Consider the following 21,367-nt stretch of genomic DNA (forward strand, 5'->3'; position numbering starts at 1 on the left):
AAGGAGGTGAAGGTTGAAGAACTAATAGTTAATGTCAAGAAAAACGGAGGGGGTACCAAGAAGCTTGACGACGCAGATTTTGATTAAAATAAAGTAGATTAAATGTTATTAAATCAACAGATTATGTACATAACTGCTATAATATTAAATATTACAGCAGGTTCATATTTTTTTCATAAAATAAAATTCACTTTCACACAAGAATCATTATTATACTCACAAATAAAAGTTAAAAAGAAAAATGGAAATGTGTTTTGTATCTATCTATATACATATAATAAAGTAGGGAACCGATTATCCGGAACGATCGGGACCATCGCTATTCCGGATAACTGATTTTTCCGGTTTTCTGAATCGCTACAAAAAGCCGTCTTTTTAGTGTTAAACCCAACTAAAAAAAAAAAAAAAATATTTTGAAAATGATCTTAAAAAGAAGAAAAAACGATGAAGTAATACACTAATGATTATTTCTAAAATGATGGTAAGGTGAACATCTTTAAAAAAAAAAAAGAAAGATCCAAAAATCTTATGAGGGAAAAAAAAATTTTTTTTTTAAAATGGCGGGAAAATTTATCGAATTCCGTTCCGGTTTTTTGGTTTTTCCGGTTTTCTGATTTCCGGATAACGGGTTCTGTACTGTACAACACGTGCTTTGTTTACCAATTGCTATTATGTTTTTTATAGTGTGACATGTGACAAAGGGGTAAGGTGAAGTATGAACTTCGTGATAAGAGTAAAAGGGGATCAAAAATATTTAAAAAAAAAGGTGACATTTTCTCATGAACGATCCTAAATTCGTATAATTTTATTGACTAATACATTTACAAAATACGAAACGAAAAGTAAAGCTGAAATTAAATAAATTGAAAATTCTTCTTCTGGGCCATGTGGAGAACTATTCTAGAAGTTATAAAAAAAAAAACAAAAAAAAAAACAGCATTTGATAAGTAGCAGTCTTTCATAAAATTTCATAGTCTAACTTTTTGGCAACAATCTTAAATCTGCTTGTTGTAATTTTTACAGGCACATATATATCTGGAATCAGCTTTAAAATATATATTATTATTTTGATTTTTAACCTCGTCATTCACACTTTAATGTTAAAGAGAAGAAAAAAAGAGGTGATGGTTTTGATTCCGCCAGCAGGTGTTTCTCGCCGTCAGAAGGAGGAGATGCGCGCGCACGTTCATTTTTCTCAGCTGGCCAACAACAATAAACATTCGGTGACAGAGCGGCAGAAGAGCACTCTTCAAAATCATCCCTCCCCCCTCTTCGAATGATAATTTAAAAAAGAACAGAATGTAGAATCTTCTTTGGAACATTTACATTTAGAAGGATTAATTAACTTTTTTTATAAGAAGAAAAGTAAGTTTTATTTCTCTGTGTCTTCTACAGAAACATATGCTGTTGTTTTTTCTCAAAGCTAACAGCTGTTTAACTCTCAAATTCATTGAATGTATTCTCCAATCATTTTCTCGTTCGTTTAAAACCAACCAATGAAAAACTTTAAATTGCTGTTTTCTCTTACTTTCTTTAAATGATAATTTTTTTTTTTTTTTTTTTTTTTTTTTTTTTTTTTTTTAAGGAATAAATTAAAAACCATTTACGGAAGCAGTTCCGGAGACGGGAATAAGCTTTTTGGAGAGACGAATTATCTTACCTTTTAAATAAATAAATAAATATATTTGAAAACATATTTTCAAGAAAATAAAAGGAAAAGAATAATGAAATCGATAAAACTTTTTTTTTAAAATTTTTTCACTGAAAACTTAGAGCTCGTAGATGCGTGATTTTTTATGTTATGTCAATGTTTTTTTAATGTTTTAAGAAAAAATAATAACGAATCACAACAACAAAAGAATATTACTAACGCTAGCTATGCTATAATAATCAGGCCTCGGAATTAACTGTGGTCCGGGGCCGGGGGGGGGGGGCTGTGGGCACTCTCGCCCCCTCAACTTCTATAAATGATGAGACACAGTTTCTTGTATGATTTCAGTTTTTTTCCTCTATATTTGTGTAGTTAAATTTTCAATTATAAAAAATAGATAATCTTTTGTGTCCGAATTTTCAAATTTTTTTTTCTCTATTTCAAACGAGTTTCGGTATTTCCTTGGTGAAAACTACTACCAAAATCATCCTTTACTCATCCCTCGCGGACGATATATTCGGTCCCATTATTGACCGATGGAAAAAGCTCTCGGTTTAATATGTCACAGCGGACAGATCAAAAATAAAGAAACAGAATTTAAAAAAAAATCCCCTTAAAAGAGAAATGAATAATTTACGGGTAAAAAATTTATTTTATTAATTTAATTTTAACTTTAAAACGGTTCGAATCGTGAAGTTAAGATTGCAAATTCCATTTTTGTGAGGGTACAGATAATTCGAAACCGGTTAATGTGTATATATGTTCAAAATTTCGAGAAAACATGGAAAAAAATTACAGAACAATGAAGAAAAGGGAGAAAAGAATAATAATAGTTGAAATAAAAATAATATGAAGCTGGAAGAAAAAAAATTCGAAAAAAAGGGGAAACAAATTAATAAAAATCCGGAAAATGAAAGATATAATCTCTTTATGAGCTTACGCGAATTACAATTATTTTAATTTTAATTATTAATTGTAATGGAAAGGCGGAATTTAGAAAAGGAAGTAAATTGAATCATTGTATACATTTATCGACTTAACACATTGAAATGAAATTTATCTTAATAATACAAGAAAATAACTCACTATCTTACAATAATTATATTTGAAGTTTAGTTAAGTCGTATTATTATTTGCAAATAAAACTAAAAAACACCTTGTAAAAAAATATTTTTATTATAATTCATATGGTGTTATTTTTCCTGGAGCGTGCGCTCTCAAACTGCGGGCGCTCCCTTGCAATGTGGGGTTTGCGGGGGTGTTATTTACACCACTCAGAAAATTTTTTCATTTAAATTCACATTAATAACTTTTCTTTAGCCTAACAGAATTGCCGTTCAAATATTTATGGACCCAACCAACCGGCTGTATCAGCCCCAAAAATATGTTTTTCCTAACCTAAGTGCACAACAAATAAAATAAAAAAACCCTTTTTCAAAAAAAAAAAAAAAAAAAAAAAAATAATATATATATATATCAAGTATTAAAATATTTTTTTAGAAAAATAAAATTTGCGATCTAGTTTAAATAATAGTATTAATTATATATCTTAATATAGCTTTTCTAAATAAATGAAAACTAAAAAGTAACGATTGAAAAAAAAAGTAAATTTAAGAATTTTAAATAATTATAGCCATTCAATATTTCGCATAAACCTTATTTCATAGTCATCATAAGATCTGTTAAAACGTTTTGATCAAATTTTATTAATGCTACTAAATTTTGCAAATCGCATATTAAACGCATACATTTCTACAATACAAACCATATGTATTTGAATTCACAAATGAGATATTATTTTTTATATTCAAATACTGTTATATAATACCGTAATACTCAGACCGACTCTTACATAATATATGGTTTATAGATTTTAAAATTCTGCAAAAAAACTCTGTTCTAAAATAAGTAACGGACAAATAGTTTTTTTTTTAAATAGTTGATCTGAAAAACTTAAAATTTTACATGATACTTATTGCTAGAGAATTGTAGTAATCTTAAGTGTCTTTCATTTTTATTATGTCCTTGTAAGTAATAATATTTATAAATACACGATAACAAAAATTTCTGATAACACCCAAGACGAAAGAAAAAAAAAGTAAACGAAAGATCGAAGTTGAATTTAAAAGACATTTTGTTTATTCAGAAGTCAAGCCGAGAGCTAGAACGCGGTGTATGTGTGCAGCGTGTAAGTTAGGCAAAAAATATCATAATTATAAATAAGTAATAGTACTAAAATCCTTTAAAGACCTTTCTTCTTTTTCTTTAAAAAAAAAAATATATGCCACCAATCAGCAGCTAAGAGTGGGAGGAAAAATCAAAAAATTTGTTGCGTGTCGATTTTGCGAATATATTCATTCACCAGTTTCCGTTTCTTTTCAAATATGAAAGTTCATAATAAGGGTGCACAAAGCGAAAAAATAAATAAATAAATAAAAAAAGGAACATCATGAATAGCTTTTGATTTAATGATCAGATTGTTATGTACGTAGTCCTTAAAACAATCGTATATTTAAAATTCGCTTTCTCAGAAACTATTCAATCGATTTGGTTCAAATTTTGTATTTTGCCATATAGAAGCACATTTTTTAAAATGATGTAAAAATTTGTATGACTTTTTAAATTTTTTCGACTAAGTAAAATAATAAACAATGATTTTAAAAAAATAGCTTTAGCGTGCGATTATCTTTGGATAAACAAATTTTCAAATGGTGTGCAAAAATTTTTCGATTCGGGATTAAAACTTTGCTCGCTCTCCTGATCTATTGGAACCACATTCCCCAGATTGTGACTACCCTCAATATCTTGAGGATCGGGAATCCGACGAAATAAATAAATGTTTATTCATAGTATAAGGCAGTGATTCTCAACCACTGTGCCGCGGCACTTTTTTGTGCCGCCAAATTCTTAAAACGTGCCGCTAAATATTAGAAATGATACAATAAAGATTATAATGTTTTTTTTTATTACGAGTGAAGTTTAAATTAAAGAAAAAAACATATAAACCAAACAAAACAAAACAATAAACAAAATAATAAATCTGTTATATTATATCTTGATAATTAAGATTTTACTTAGAATCTTATAGTGCGTCTAATAATAATTTTGACAAGGACTTTGGGAGAATCCCCCGCCTTAAAGCCAACACGCAAATTTTTTCTCCAAATTGTGTATTTAGTGTCAATTCAGTAAATCAGAAGAACCTCATTATTTTAAGTGGAAGCAAATTATTGCTAAATTTCACGCTTTCAAGTCTATCTGTACAAAAATAAATTTCAATAATATTAAAAGTCAAAACAATCTGGTTGTAGAATCTTTTTACCAGTGATCAACCTCAAATATTCTTGGTTAAATGTTAATTCATCTGCCGCGACCTTCAAATAGGAACGAAGCTGTGGAAATATAGTGACCATGAATTAAGCTTCCTGAATATGGATCAAACACGAGAAAATGTAGGAAACTTTGCTGGTAAGATTAAATCAAAAATATTGTATATGATGCATATAATATATATATATATATATATATATATATATATATATATATATATATATATATATATATATATATATATATATATATATATATATATATATATTGTATAGGTTATAAATTTTGCTTTGTATAGCAGTGGTTACAATAAAAATTTGCATTTACATTTTAATCAACTATAGCAGTGAATAACAATGGATGCACAACTACAATAGTATGAGTTGTACATTCTGTATAAGGAGGCAAATAATTACAAAAAACAATACAGGATATCGCATCAACTTTGCAAAACTGAATTTACGGAATGGTCCCTTCCTCCTCAACATCCATTATCTTTTTTTTTTCTTGAGCCGTGATGGTTCAGGGGATAGAGCGTTCATCTTCCTATGAGGTGGATCGGGTTCGATTCCCAGTCTGATGGCTGAATTCCTCACCCGGCTTGCACCGACTAAATTGCTGTCTTAAAATATCTGTAAGAGTTTAATTAAAGGAAGATTGTTAAAGTTTAAGGAAATTAAAAATTGAAAATAATCAAGTAATGAGATTAAAACAATTAATCAAAGTTAAAATTAAAAAAACAAGGTTAATCTTAAATGACTTAATGAAAGAATAATGCCTAAAGCACTAACTAGAGACAATTGATTCACAACTTAAGTACATGATCTAATAAATACAATAAAAATTGTGTATGTGGCAAGGCAAACCCACAAGAATGCATAACAAATTAAAATAAAATAATACTTAAGTGAATATGGTAAGGTTAAAAAATTATACATTAAACTGCGTTAAATAAAAAGCCGAATAGTGGTGGTCCAGCATTGTTGAACTCCGAATAACCCAATAGGTCCATTGGGTCAAAAATTTAGAAAAATAAGTAGATAAACAAAAACCATTAATATAAAAGATAAGGAGAATTGCATATAGAAATATTTAAAAAAAAAAACACATTCTTGTGAGATTGATAATCATCTGTGCTAACTAAAAAAACAATGACTACTCACCCCAACATGGCGTTGAGACAACTAAATTGTAATGTGATAATACGAAGATATATGACACTGGTCACTTGTAAAAATAAATCTGTTTATTTTTGTTGAATCGTTGTTATACATCGACAAAACACTATAAAATAGCCTTCGTAAACTCACAATAATAAAAAAACACATTTTCCGCAAAGTATTTCCAACATTTTACATCACCAGATCAAAATCTTGTCATTAAAAAAATTCAATCACATATTGAGATAAGAGCGAGAATTCTCTCTTTTTTCCCCGTCATGCATCGCCTTATGAGTGCATGACTGAAGAAAGTAAAAAAAAAACAGTAATAGACAATTATAAATAAATTAATATTGCATAATTAAAATATAAAGCATAATAATAATCTATAAAAGTTAATAATTAAAAAAAATGCAGTAAATAAACATGTACATTGTAAATTGATAAAATGAATTAAATGTAAACTGAACATTAAATGAAGTTAAGAGCAGGGATCCGTAAACAAGAAATTAAAAGTTAAGATGATAAAAGTAGAGCAAATTAAAAAAAACAAAATAAATTAAGGAGAAAATAAACTTGTGATAATTAACATTATCACAATATCCTCAGTGGTAATTGGATCGTGGGTTAGAGTCACCCTGCCGTCAGGCTAACCATGAGAGGTCTTTATTGTTTTCCTCTCCATGTAACTCAAACGCGGGTTAATTCAATCAAAAAGTTCTCCACGAAAGCAAATTTCTTCCAACACTTGATCCAGGAATTTCCCTTGTCTTTTAGAATGGGCTCAAAATTACAAGGCTACAGAATTTAACATTAGTAGTCGTAAGTCCAAATCGGATTGGCTGTTCGACGACTGTTATAAGATAAAATGAAAATATCCGCAAACTGGAATGGGACTACCTAAGCAGGATATGTTATGGTTGTCGTGTTAAAGCAACCGTGTAATGCTCACAGACAATAATGCGATTATTGTCGGTGAGCCAGTTCGCAGCCGGATGAACAGCATAAATCGGATTCATGGTAAGTTAGACAGGTGTAAGTGAGTGGTTTATTTTAGAGGACTCCTTACCGTGGTTTAAACCAACGCCTTCTTTAACTGAAAGCCTCTACACGGTTTCTTATTGGTAGTCCGATCAGACCACTATGAAGGTAAACCAGTTTACGAAAGAGCCATTTAATAGAAAATCTAGTAAAATTAAGAAAGTGGTAACAAATATATCTCTACGAATTTGTTTCATTTATAAATATGATTGGTTTGTTTTATTTACTTGTCAACCACCACAAATTTAATTCTCAAATATATATATGATAAATTTCTCCCAATTGCTTTTAGAAAAGAATTTGGGTTCATGCCCCCAAATGGAACACTTTTTAAATAGGCTGCGCGGACTACTTATAAGAAAGTGGAGGCTTTCTGATGTAGAAGGTGATGGATAAATTCCTCGCTGCAAAATTCTCTTTTATGTACACCAATAATTTAAAGTGTAGAGTTCAGTTGTAACTAGAGTAATCTACGAAGCTTCAAATGCTAAAGAAATACTTTCAAATGCAAACATTTTATAGTTCGTTCACCAGGAGTTGGCACTTGCCACAGCCTTCATCACGTGGTATGCGACGATACTATTTCGCTATTTTTGGGAAAGGAATGTGAACAATCCTGAGCAAAGTTGCTATTTGGGGATCGTATGACAAAAATATTTCTTTCGCAATCTTTATGGGAATTTTTTTAACAATAAATATTTCATAAATTTGATGATATTGCTCTCTTGTGGGTGAATAGTTTGTCCTCTTTGAGACATTTTGCAGGAAAAAAATGCAATTCTTAAATTTAAAATATATTTCATTCGCTAGAGTAACGAAAGGTGTAATGGCAGAAGATAAGGAAGTGACTGAAAAAGAATTCACTGTTTGCTTTTGGCGCGCATTAAGGGTTGTCTCGATTTCAAGAGCGGAGATGTTTCTCTTCTTACTCCCGCACTGAAATGAACTCTTCGTCCGGGGAGGTGGAGCCAAGTGGCAACTCCTGGTGAACGAACTATACACGAGGAAGACTGAGGAGTTATCCTTCAATAATTTGTTTGCATTATCTTTTCAGCATTTGAATCTGAACTTTAAATTATTAAGAGGTCATTATTATACTTGTAAGCTAAAAGCGTAGCCATTGTTTTTTAAATTATTTCTAAAGTAGGTAATGTATTTTGGGTGATCAGAAAGTCATGAGATGGTTGAAACAATGCTGTTGCTGTTGTGCTGATGAACGACTAAGTGACAGTAATTCTTCGCTGGTGCATCAGTCTGGTGCTAACAACAAGTTCTGCATTCCGAGGAGACACTCTTCCTATCACCACAGTACGTTGTTTTGTTTCATTTTTAAATTGTATTCACCATTCTTTTCTACCTGGACCAGTGATTGGCGGCCCGCGAAGACTTTCTTTGTGGCCCGTGAACTAAAATGTACTAGTTGTAATTTTTTTGCTGACAATTTTCGTAAAAAATCTATATGGGTTTAAAATACTTTTCTTTCGTTAAAAAAAACCCTAATTTCTTCGTTTCCGTGAAATTTAGCATACCAACGCACAGTGGGCCAGCATCCAAGGTTTCGTGGCCAAAATTAGTATTTCGATAAAATTTGGTTCAAAATTTGGGGGGTTTTATGTGCAGGTAAATTGAATTCGTAGTTGAAATTTTAAAATACACTTAAAATTCCAAGAAATAAAAAATAATAAAAAAATGGCGGCTGAAATCCGGCGAGCAAAAAAAAATAAAAAATAAATGTATATATAGTACGTTTAAATAATTAAATATAGCAATGAAAATATAATAAATTTCGTAATTTCATATTAAAAATTAAAAGCAAATTATATTTCCGAAGTAATATTACAAAATAATGCAAATTAATTACAAAATAACGCGAAAACATGAAAAAAACATAATTTTTGTTTTTCGGTGTATTTAGTCCACCTTTGCAATGTGGGAAAAATGGGGCAGGTTTTTTCGAAAGAAGAAACATCAAGGAAGACAACAAAAAAAAGTTTAGCATTACCTCGTGGAACTTTTGGAGATAAGTTTCGAAAGTGATTCAAACATTGTAAAATGTCAAATGATAAGATATAAACTATAAGTTTGTCAAGAGTATTAACTAATCCAACAAATTGAAAAATTGCACTATAATTTCAGACTCAATACTCTGATAAAAATGCAACAGTAAGGTGAAATTCCTATATATATTTCGGAAATATAAATTTAAAAGTTACATTAAAAAACTTTTTTTAAAAAATATTTTTCACTACATTGTACTCTTGTTGGTCCAAAAAGTAAAATATAATGTTAGGAATGATTATGAATACCTAATTTGGGCGATATTAAAACTGCCTAGACATATTTTAGTTGAAAATTTAATTTTGACTTTTGGCCAAAGATCATGGTCTTCTGGCCCACTGTGCAACGGTGCAAAAAATTTATTTCTCAGGTAAAAATCTACTTCTTATTTTAATTTGTAATTCAATACTTTTGTCTTGTACAACTTTATAAAAATCTGACAGTAATATTGAATCTTCCTTCTAACATAAAAGAGTCCTATATAAAATTTTTATGAAGTTGCGGCCCGCCATTAGACTGGTGTTTCAATTGCGGCCCCCTGCCTCATGTTAGTTGGAAACCTCTGATCTAGACAAGTGAGCTATTTTTGTCTACGTCAATAAAATCAAATTTAATGCAACTAACAATTTTGAAGTTTTATGAGACTCTTATGCATAGGGTGCGTAGCGTTTTTAAAAAGTGCTTGAAATTACTTTTTTTTTCAATTTTCGTTTATTAAAGACCCTTAAATGTGCTTTTTTCAATGGGTGCTTTTAAAATGGGCTAAGTTTTCCCTTTTCCAAAATGAAATATTTTTTTCTTTACCATGTTGATTTTCTCCACGAATTATGCAAAAAGGAATTGTCCTACTCAACGTTTTTCACAATTAATTCAACAACAATCTATTTCGGCGAAACGTCGGTTCGTAGTGTATGAAAACACCATTCGTTTTGCATGTTTGATGAAATACTTGCGGGTCCGCATTTGCGTATGCTGAGCTGAAATCAGTGGGAGGGATTTTTCTCTCTCATGTGCTGCATTTTGCAAGAGATTCTCAATTTCAGATTTCATTTTCCTCCCTCTGGAATAGAAGCGAAATATATCTCGAATTTTTGCTGATTACGGGGACCAACTAAACATTGTCAATTTTTTTTCTCTGATAGCTAGAGAAAATTTCATTCCTCTTGTTAATTTCATCGTTGATGACGCAACATCGTCTTCGTCACTGCCAAGCAAATAAAACCATCAATTGCCAAAAACTTGCCAATCCTGTCTAATTATGATATTTTTTTCAAAGTGCTTGAAAATATTTTTTGAGTGCTTGAAAAGTGCTTCAAAGGTGCTTATTTTTTGTTGAAAAATTAGGCTGCGCACCCTGATGCATAAAATGCATTCATAATTTAAAAACTATACCTCGTTACCATAGTCACCGCCGCGGGTCCAGACGAATGGCTATGGGAGCTCTTACTTTTGGCAAAGTATACAGAGGAGAAGAAGGCTAACTTCCCTAGGTGTAATGCAAACCAGTCCCTCAAGGTTTGGTGCGGTCCCTGTGTGAAAAAGAATATTTAAGGGCATACAGCAGAAGTTCTTGAAACGGGTTTCCACCCTCCTCTCCTCCCAACCACTACTGTGGTCAGCCAAGGTGGCTCAGGGGATGGAGTGCTTGCCTCCCATTGAGGTAAACCGGGTTCGAATCCCGACGAAGACTGTTTATTTGAATTCCGCACCAGACTCTTATCGACCACAGTGCTGACTAAAATATCCCCAGTGGTAGACGGATCATGTGTTAGGACCCCCTTGCCGTCAGGTTAACCGTGAGAGGTCTTACTGGTTTTCCTCTCCATGTAATGCAAATGCGAGTTAGTTCCCTCAAGAAATCCTCCACGAAGACAAATGTCTTCCGATATGAGATCCAGGAGTTCTTTTATCTTCTTATTGAAATACATGCTGTTTTTTTAGTAATTTGAAGCAAAGGTTTTTATAAGTGTTTTTTTTTAATTGTAGGTGAGAAAAGAGAGGCAGCAGAGCGGAGTTCTTCATCTTCTGACGATGAGGAAGAACATAAGAGAGGAAGAAGCTGGTCCACAATTCCATCCACAGATTCTTCTGATCGAACAGCGAAAAAATCAAGAAGCAGCTCATTGTCGTCAACACAGTCAGTATTCTATGTTACTGTTAATGACAGAAATGGGCGGTTGTTGACTTCCTCAGATGAATGTGGACACTCACATAGTCGCTTTGGTAAATGTCCGAAATATAGGTCTAGTTAAGTGCAACTGCCCGGTGTACATTTACTCGGTATATCCTACATTGATGTTTTTTAAGTTTTAGTTGCCCGGTATGTCCTACATCAATGTTTTTTTAAGGTCAGGTGCCACTGCCCAGTATGGATTTAACTGGTACTCCGAACACTGATGTTTCTCCTAATCTATCTTCAGCAGATATTAAAATATCGAATAAATATAATAATATCAACGAAAAACTTAATATCAAATCGGATATAACAAATTAACGGATATTCAACAAAGCGACTATGTGATTGTTGACATTCACCAGTAAAAGTCGACATTCTCCCGATTTCGGTCATTCTTGGTAACATCTATACACAATGTGTAGATGTATAGATGTTACCGAGAATGTTATAAAACTTTTGATGTTATAAAACTTTTCAGTTAAATAAATACAAAATCATTCCAAAATAACGAAAAAATAAAATAATCAGAAAAAATAACAGAAATATTTATTTTTTATTTTTTTTATTTATTATTTCCAATGAGCTGCACAATCGGTCTTGCCGATGAGCATACCTAGTGCGTTCTCCAGAGGTGGTATCCACTCTTTCAGGACCACCACAATGCGAATTTTCGAGTATTTTCAAACCTTGCTGGTAAATATTCGTGAAATTTAGGCACACCCACTTCAATGAATTTTGCCTTCAAATTTGAGTAGCACTGAATCTCAATCGCTTCAAGCAAATCGCAATTGAGAAAATCGAAGGAAACAAACAAAATTTGTCTTCCAAAGAATAAAATCGTTAAGCCTTGTTTCAAATTCTGTTCTAAGATTCGAAATTTTTTTCTGTGACTTTTTGATACGATGCAGTATCATCTAAACTAGATTTGGTCTTGTTGTACGTTGGGAAGTGCGTTAAATATTCATTTTTCAGTTGCCTTTCCCAAAGAAATAGTTTACATTTGAATGTTTTTTTAATTATGTCAAACATTTTCGTAATGATCTGCTCCTTTCCTTGTAACAATAAATTTAAATCGGATAAATGTTTGGTTATATCAACCATAAAAGATATATCTTGCAACCATATTTGATCGGAGAACAAGCTTGTATCTTGATTTATAGTTTGTAAAGACTTACATATTTTTTCTTTCAAATCCCAGAATTGATTGAGAACCTTGGAGCAAGATAACCAACTTACCTCGCTATAATAGGATAAACCTGATTATGTACTATCTAATTGATAGCTTAGTGTGAAACGGACTCCATTTCAACCAATTAGAATTTTACATTTTCGAGCGGACAATTTAAAATGATCCGTATAGTTTATAAATAAAGTATATTATAATTTTATATGCTTGTTTCGTTTCTAATTCACATTTCTATTTTATTTTTACTTTGCTTCGGATATATTGACTGGGCCACAAAAATGCTCATCTCTGTTTGACACCCCTGCTCTACAGAGTAGAAATTCAGTAGGCTGAAAAGGGCCATATTTGTTTATGAACTTAACCCAACAGTTTCTTTTATCGAATTTTCAATTTGTTCGAAAGCAATTTTAAGTGATTCTTAGAGATTTTTTTTTTTGCTTTACGTTACATTTTGCTTTGCTGCCCGATATCTAAAATCTTGGAAATTTAAAATTACGAAGGGATGTAGAAAAAAAATTACATGTGGTCCGACAAAATAAAAAAGATTTAATACTGGATAATTATTTCGAGAATTTTTAAACGTTAAACTTGTGGGGAGAAAATACCACGTTTGGTCGATTTGGTGTTCGCTGTAATACAACTTACGTACGTAGTTAAATTTTATGTACCAGAAGGCCATTTTTATTGAAATTAATGCGAATTTTGTTTATTATTTCAAGTTTATGTACTTTTTCGGTATCTCTGTTCTCTCAACTTTTTTGCTTTAAATATTAACTATTTATCCATTGCTGTAGAAAATGCATTTTTTTCTACGATGGGATCTTTATTTTATAAGATCGGGCTAGAGTAGATGTCAATTAAAAGTAGCGAGTGAGAAAGAAATATACGTACCGACAGATGTGAATCTTAGTGAAATTTTTAAAAACAACAAATCGTAACAAAGAACGATAAAGTTAATTTTTTTAAGCATCGATGATTATTTTTCGAATCTAAGAAATCGTCTATTTCGTTACTTCTAACAAAATGCGTCCCGCAGTGGACTGATCGTTAAGACACGGTTCTCAACAGATCACCGAAGTCAAGCATCACTGGCCGCGGTCAGTGTGCGGGTGGGTGACCCACTTAGATCAGTTTGCGTAGGGACCGAGGGTGCGCGGTATCGGTAACAAAAGGTATAATAGCAGATGATAAGGAAGTGACTGAAAACGAATTCACTGTTTGCGTTTGGCGCACTTTAAGGGTTGTCTCGATTTCAAGTCCGGAGACGTTTCTCCTCTTACTCCCGCGCTGAAATGTACTCTTCATCGAAGGATGTGGAGCCAAGTGCCAACTCCTGGTGAACGAACTATAATTAGATTTCCCTCCTTAGGAAATAACTGATTGTTAGAAGGAAATATAATACATTCTTAACAACATGCGATGAGTTAGTAGATAACAGAAGTATCTTATTTGAACTTAGAGTATACCAAATATTAATGCAAAGAAAAAAAAATGCTTGCAGGTAAGATTAAACTCAGTAGAGAGATTTTGTTATGCGTTCTAATGCTTTATTTGAGTTTCAAAGTGCATGCGCAAAAATTTCTCCGCAAATTGTAGTTATGCTAAGAAGTAGAAGCTATAGGGCAAATGCTATGCAAAATCTCTCTAGTGCCACTATTCCTGAAGGTTTGGAATGGAAAATTCTTTTTTCCTCCTTAGCATGAAAATAAATGCTTTATCAGCAAGTTTGTGTTTCTTTAGCGATATTTTGTATTCGAATCGAATAAAGTATAGAATGATTTTACAGTTACAATAAGGGTGCTCAATTTGACCGTCATGTTCTGACTGAGATAGCCGAAAGTGAGACAGCAGACGAAGAAGAAGAGGGAGAACCTAAACGTGATGACGTCTATGGCTACTTGACATTCTTTACAGCATACGATGAACGGGAACTCAGGTCAGTCATTTCATTATATATTCGAATATTTTGATGTCGGTCATATTTATGAAAATAAATTGAAAACGAAAAGGGACCGTCGCAAATTTTATCTCTCTGTGGTAAAAAAATCTTTAGGGGGTCCGACGCTATTTTGAGTGTTCAACTTAATGTTCCATTTTGCTCTGCTGCTTAAAAACAGGGTGCGTAGCGTTTTTAAAAAGTGCTTAAAGGTGCTTATTTTAGTTTTGCATTTTTTTAAAACCCTGACGGTGCTTTTTTAATTCGGGGATTGTAAAAAGTGCTTTAATTTTTTATGTTTTTAGATTTTTTCCTTTGTCGTGTCGATTGTCATTTTAAATTACAAAAAAATGCATGATTTTCACAATTTTCTCTGCAATATTTATCAAAAACTAGTTATTTTATCACGATTATGTGAAGTTTCTGAAAATGTTAATAAATGAAGAGCTTTAAAGGATTGAAAAAAATTTTTTTATCACTGCACAGATCCTAATTTCGGTTGTTTTTTGGAAAGTGATTAAAAATATAATTTGGCTGCTTAAAAAGTACTTAAAAGGTGCTTATTTTTTGTTGAGAAATCTGGCACCCTGAAAAACTATAAGACTTATAAACATGAAGGTGTGTAGAAAAATGCCCAGGAATTATGATGGAATAAAATATTTATTATAATACAATTATAATCCAAGTTTATAACTATAAGACGTATAAACTTGAAATTACTTACACTTGATGTTAATGCAGTTCTTTCAAATAATAATTTATTATTATAAATTAAATTAATTAAACTTAATTAATTGACTTTAAAATTAATTTCAGTTTTATATGGGAGAAAAATTGTAATTATTTAATAAAAATTAACTAAAATAACAGTTTTCTTTGCAGACCTCAGTAGGAATTGACTATAAAATTTAAACAAATGTAAGAATATTTTTTTTCTTCATTTAAGTTAATGCCAAAGAGGGTCGTTAAAGTCCGCTGGATTAGAAAATCGCAGCAGGAGAGTGATTTTCTGTTGTGTGCACAATCCACGAATAAAACATACTGGATTAAAATTTCAGATTACGCGTGTTTGTGGAGAAAGCAACCAGTCTTCCAAAGAAGAGTAGCCCACAGGAGGCCTACAACACTTTTGTTAAGATGTGCATCATCTTTTCGAACAAGAACTCTCTGATGACCAGAACGGTCAAAAACACCCTCAGCCCAATCTACAAAGAGGATCACATCTTTCACACAAACAGGTACAATCCTTCTTTTTTTTACACCTAAAATATAGAGAATAAAGGAATTATATGTATGGAGGAGTATCTTTCTAAGTACACTGACGTTCAGCTGACAATAAGCCAAACGCAAAGCTAACTTCTGGTGGCCAAACATTCAAAATTAATATAATATCAGAAAGCACCATTTTAATCCGAATATGGTTGTGAAGGTTGGTTGAAAAGAGAAGCCCGGTGGCAGCGTGGTAGAGATTCGCGCTGTCGTGCCACAAGCCCTGGGTTTGATCCTTGGTTCGGGCAAGGTTGCTCGACCTTGCATCCCTTCACTGGGTCGATAAATGAGTATCAAGCATGCTTGGTAACTAGACACTGACAGTTCCGCGTTCGGCTGACCACTTAACCGGGACATCTGCTCCTGCACCCCAGAACCCAGGGTCAAGAAAACTGAGATGGGCACAGTAGGTCTTTGCCCTCAATGGGCTGTCGTACCACTGAGTTTAGTTTAGTTTAGTAGGTTGAAAAAGGAGAAATATCTTTTCGTGGCTATTTAAATTTAAAATATTCTTAATATTTAGTCAATTATTTTAAAATAGCTATTTTAATAATTATTTTTTATTAATTATTTCTTATTATTTTTTATTAAACTTTTTTAATGAATTATTTTTAATTATTTTAGGTCAAAGTGGACATCTACCAACCAGACCTGCTTGAGGTTGAGTGTGTTCGACTGCGAGAGGCAGGGAAGGCACGATGCCGTAGGACATGCCCTTTTGCCACTGTCACAACTGTCCGGTAAAAAACAGAGACACGTCCTGCCTCTCACGCCCATGTCCATTGTAAGTTAGCATTCCATTATTAAGCATTGCTATGCAATTTTTTCATTATTAAAATTTTAGCATAGTCTTTGAAATCCCTTTTATACATGGCGTTCTTTGCTGACCTCATTTTACTTAAATGAGCAAGTTCTGTAGCGAACTGAGGCTGTAGGTTCGTACGTCAGTAAGGAAATGTGCTGTTTCCTTCACTATGTAACACAAATGCGGGTTAGTTCCATCAAGAAGTCCTCCACGAAGGCAAATTTCTCCCAATACTTGATCCAGGAATTCCCTCGTGTTCGGGATTAGGTTCAAAATCACAAGGATACCGAGTTGAACATTGGTAATCGTAAACAGTAAAAAGGATCGACTGTTCAACAACCGTTATAAAAACGATGTAAAACGGGCTGTGATGGCTGAGGGGATAGAGGAGTTACCTTGTCTTCTGGATTGGGTTCAAAATTACGAGGCTACAGAAGTAAAACATTAGTAGCCGTAAGACGGTTATAAAAAAACAAAATTAAAAAAAAAACGATGTAGTACCAAAACTCTTACAATCATTTTACCACAAAAGCAAATTGATTTTTAATACTTTAATTAATGCGTTCGTATTAGTTCGAATTCATCGAAAAGGGGGTAGCAGAAAATTTAATTATTGAAAGCATATACAATTGAAATTGTAAGATAAATGCTGAGAAGTTTGACTTCAGTACCACGAGGATTATATGTTTCGTGTTATATGTGGCTTATAAATGATAATTTATTTTATGCATTAAGTAAATAAATAGTTTTTTAAAGTAGCGTTGTAAATAAAGTACTGTCACGAGAATCGAGACTGAAATATGTTGCTATGGATAGATACTAATAGGGAAGAAATCACATGATTCCCCTCCCCTAAACCTTTAGGAATAGATTCCCCAATTCGAAATGATTTTATCTTCGTAGCCATGGTAACCGCTAGTAGGCGAGTCTAATGTGCAGAGTAGTTCTTGTGATAGACGGATAGGATTGAGATTTCTAATCATGTTTACTTAGAGGAAGAGATGCTCGTTATAAATTAATTGTTTTTCTTTTTTCAGCCAACAAAGAATCTCGGTCAGATTCTGGTGGGTCTTTCTTACGTCCCCACTCAGAGTCTTCTCTCTGTCCAAGTGTTAAAAGCGAGGCATCTAACTCTCGATCCTGATATTCACAATAAGAGAATACACAACAAAGGTAGGTTACTTTTTTTCTTATTTGGATCGGAAGTACTTGCACGACTCCATGAAACCAAACATAACCTACACTATCCGACCAAAAGTATGAAGGCCCATGTTTTGATGGTTAATGTTGGTTTCAGTGCGATTCATGATGGTCCAACATTTGATGGTCACCATCAACCAATATTTTTCATTACGCGTTCATGGTTTGATATGCCAACAAACTTCCATCATTCCATGCAGGAAAATGCTACTTTAATACTATGATGGTTGACCATCAAGAGATGTTTGATTCTCATTTACCAGCAATCCATGATGATCCGTGATGCCATCACGAGGCCGAAAAAACCCAGAAACTTCACCAGTCCCCGAGTATGGCTTCTCCAGCAATGTACCCGTTCTCCTTAAGCAACTTTTCTTTTGTTTACCGACTACGTGAGCATGCCCCTTTGGTCTGACGAAGGAATTAACGGGATTTCTAGATTAAGAGGGTCATTTTAGAAGTGAGGCGCTAGACTCTTGTAATATAACAAAAATTGAAAATATATCACGAACATTAACGGGGGGAAAATGGCCGTTCGCGCGGAGAATTTTTGACCACCGAGGATGGGCGGTTTTTCGAGCCCTGCGTGATGGTTCCAACTATACATTTCCATGATGGTTTAACAGGAATTCTTGTTGGTTCACAGGAATATACCATCAAAACAATTTTTTTTTTTTTTAAGTTGGACCATCATAAATCAGTCCAAATTCCTACATTGGGATGATGGTTATTCATAATACTTCCTACATTTCATTTCTGAGATACGATGATGCAAATTCGTAATGGTCCATTTCTACGATGGTTTAATAATAATCATTGTTCGTTCAGCAGCCATCAAAACAATTTGTTTTGTTTTCTTGCGTTGGCTCATCAAGAATAAGCCCGAAATCCTACATTGGGGTGATGGTTATTTATGTAGGTTACCATCAAAAATATAATGGTTCGTGATGGAATTATTGATGGTAATTATTAGGATTATGTTGGTCCTTATTATGGTTATTATGGTAAGGGTGTTTGTCGTGGTTTGGCCTAGGTCCATTAACTCCTGTGCTTGGAACTCTGAGATATATGTGGACAATACTGCTCTCCCAACTTTATGGCAATATTTCGGGGAAGTCCCATTTCTCTTCACATGAGAGTGGCACAGTGATGAGTTTGCAATCATAATTTAATATTATCGCTTACCATACAGGCGGATATATTAAGTACAATTTTTGTCTAAATCACATAGTGCGTGAAGCTGATCGTTTGGCTCTAAATCATTTAACGAACCTCTTTAACCGTAATTCATAATAGTATTTTAATGTCATTTGCATAAACAATAATAATTGTAAAACGTCTCATAAGATTGGATTTAAATAACCTTATCTTAAAACGTAGAGTGAAATCACGTTATAATAAGAAAGGGTAATTCTCTTAGTTTTAAATACTTAATTTAGAAAACAATCAAAATTAAAAATATTATAATTTCAGTACAGGTTTATCATGAAATTAAATAATACCTTTATGATTTTTAATAATTTTATGCTGATGGCAATAAAAACAACATGAAACTAGAAAACTAGATCCTACCATGTAATTTTTCAGGCTATTAAAAATGCGCTGACAACATTGGAAAACTGTGTTAAACCATTATGTTTTAGAATTGTATAGAGAGATAAAGAGCAAATCGGTGTGAATAAAAAACCATGCAAGGAGTTTACATTGTTCTTGCTGTCTTCAGACTCTCCGCTTTACAACATTGATAAAATTGTATACCTTGCAATTCAATTTTTTTAGCAATATTATATAAATAATAAGAAATGTTAAATATTTATTAAAAGTTATTTTTTTGCATGAAATTATTTTTGCAAAATTAATAATTGACATGCAAACATTTTTCCAATTCGCTTAAAAATTTCTCACGATAGTGCGAAATATGCAAAAGGTTAAATTAACATTAAGACGCCCAAACTTTGGAATGCTTTCCTGACCAAACTGTTCGGACCATATTTCTCTGATTGCGGCTACCTCTTATATTTTGGAGGTCAGAAATCTGAATATGGCGAAAACTAAGGTATGTTTATTCAGAGAAGATAAGTTTTTGTGTCTGATTTAATAACTTATAATATCGTCTGCGCAAATTAATTCGCATATTTAAGGCATTCGAAATATCGTCTGCGCTAACGAGCGCAGACGAAAGCGTAAGTATTTATTTTAAATAGCCACGAAAACAAATCAACCATGAAGTTACCTGGCATTGACAGCTTTGTTCATATTTGTTTATTTATTTTCAGATACTCTGGACACATTTGCAAAAGTGACGCTGAAGTGTGCGGGTCAGAAAGTGAAATCGAATGCGTCACGTGGAATGCTTGGAGTAGATCCATTTTATAATTTCAAAAGTTCTTTTGTACTCCCACCACAATTCATGTTAGACGCCAGCCTCGTCGTTTCCGTTGTGGTCAGAGGAATTCTGGGTCGAGGTTTCACATTGGGACGCGTGATCTCTGGACCTTACACGGAGCTCAGTGATGGCACACTCTCACACTGGGGGAAAATGGATAAAAGAAATATCGTGCAATGGAGAAATTTGTATTTGTAGTAAAATTATTTATTCACCGTCTATCATATTTTAGTTTTTATTAAAAATGAAGTCTCTATTAGAGGACGCAGATGATATGTATATGAAGAATAAACAAAAACGACCTCCAATCTAACAAATCACTGCTATGGAAGGTGGTATTGAAAGCTTCAAAATCTTTTTGTTTGCCCAATGTAACATGAAGGATTTTAAAAATGAAAATTCATCTGAAAAAATCCATCAAAAATCTCTGAAGAATTTAAAATGTTGGCAATTTTTTTTTCAAACTGGGAAAAACACATTTTTTAATTGAAACAAATTAGATTTACTTATTAAATCTCTGATAAAATATGTTAAAAACAATATTATAATTTGAGTTATTACCTCTTCGACTTTAAAATAGTTATATCAAATAAATATTGAAAAATAATTGCTGAATAAATATCGTCAAAGTTTATTCACGTTTTTCTTTCTTCAATTTCAGCACCTTTATGAGTTTGTTAAGACAAACACCCAATCTTATTACGAAAATATTTTAAATCATTCTTGAAAATTTTCCCGTTTATGTAAGTTCATTTGAATTCGCTACTAGCCTTAAAGATTTCGTTTTATGCTTTGTTCTATCTTTTCTTTATTTTTTATTTTCTGTTTTTTTACGTGATATTTATTACTTAATGTGTTCTATTCTATTTTGTTTTAAAACATTTTTTTGAGTGCTCCTCACACTATTGTATTCACATATCATACTTTGGCTATATTGATACAATATTAGAAAGCACTGCTTTTTGCGGATATAACCGTGTGAGCTGATGAAGAGATTATCTCTCTCTTTTTTTTTCTTCCGGATTTTTTTATTAAAAATTTTATTTTTCGCTTTTTTCCTTATTCTGTAATTTTTTCCATGTTTTTCTCTACAATTTGAACTTATTTTATGAGTTCTATATACTTGCTGCTTATGCGCGGTAAATAAAACTTATTGATTTTCTTAATTT

The 21,367-nt window shown here is 32.4% G+C and overlaps 1 protein-coding gene across 3 annotated transcripts; it reads left to right on the top strand.

Moving 5' to 3' along the window:
* The first annotated feature begins 1,174 nt into the window (after positions 1-1,174).
* On the top strand, positions 1,175-20,417 carry LOC107448515 (synaptotagmin-17). Of its 3 annotated transcripts, none has more exons than XM_016063753.4 (8): positions 1,175-1,365; positions 8,352-8,490; positions 11,227-11,377; positions 14,389-14,538; positions 15,597-15,776; positions 16,432-16,591; positions 17,650-17,785; positions 20,089-20,417. In XM_016063753.4, exons 2-8 carry the CDS (start codon positions 8,358-8,360, stop codon positions 20,394-20,396), a joined length of 1,218 nt encoding a protein of 405 aa, XP_015919239.2. In that variant the 5' UTR covers positions 1,175-1,365; positions 8,352-8,357; the 3' UTR covers positions 20,397-20,417. The 3 variants fall into 3 exon arrangements, with proteins under 3 accessions (XP_015919239.2, XP_015919240.2, XP_015919241.2); XM_016063754.4 differs by having other exon boundaries at positions 1,183-1,365; positions 8,327-8,490; XM_016063755.4 differs by having other exon boundaries at positions 1,198-1,365; positions 8,330-8,490.
* Positions 20,418-21,367: the final 950 nt, after the last annotated feature.

The sequence above is a fragment of the Parasteatoda tepidariorum genome, chromosome 6 (assembly GCF_982258835.1).
Source record: "Parasteatoda tepidariorum strain Cologne lab strain chromosome 6, Ptep-v5.0, whole genome shotgun sequence".
Taxonomy (NCBI): Eukaryota; Metazoa; Arthropoda; class Arachnida; order Araneae; family Theridiidae; genus Parasteatoda; species Parasteatoda tepidariorum.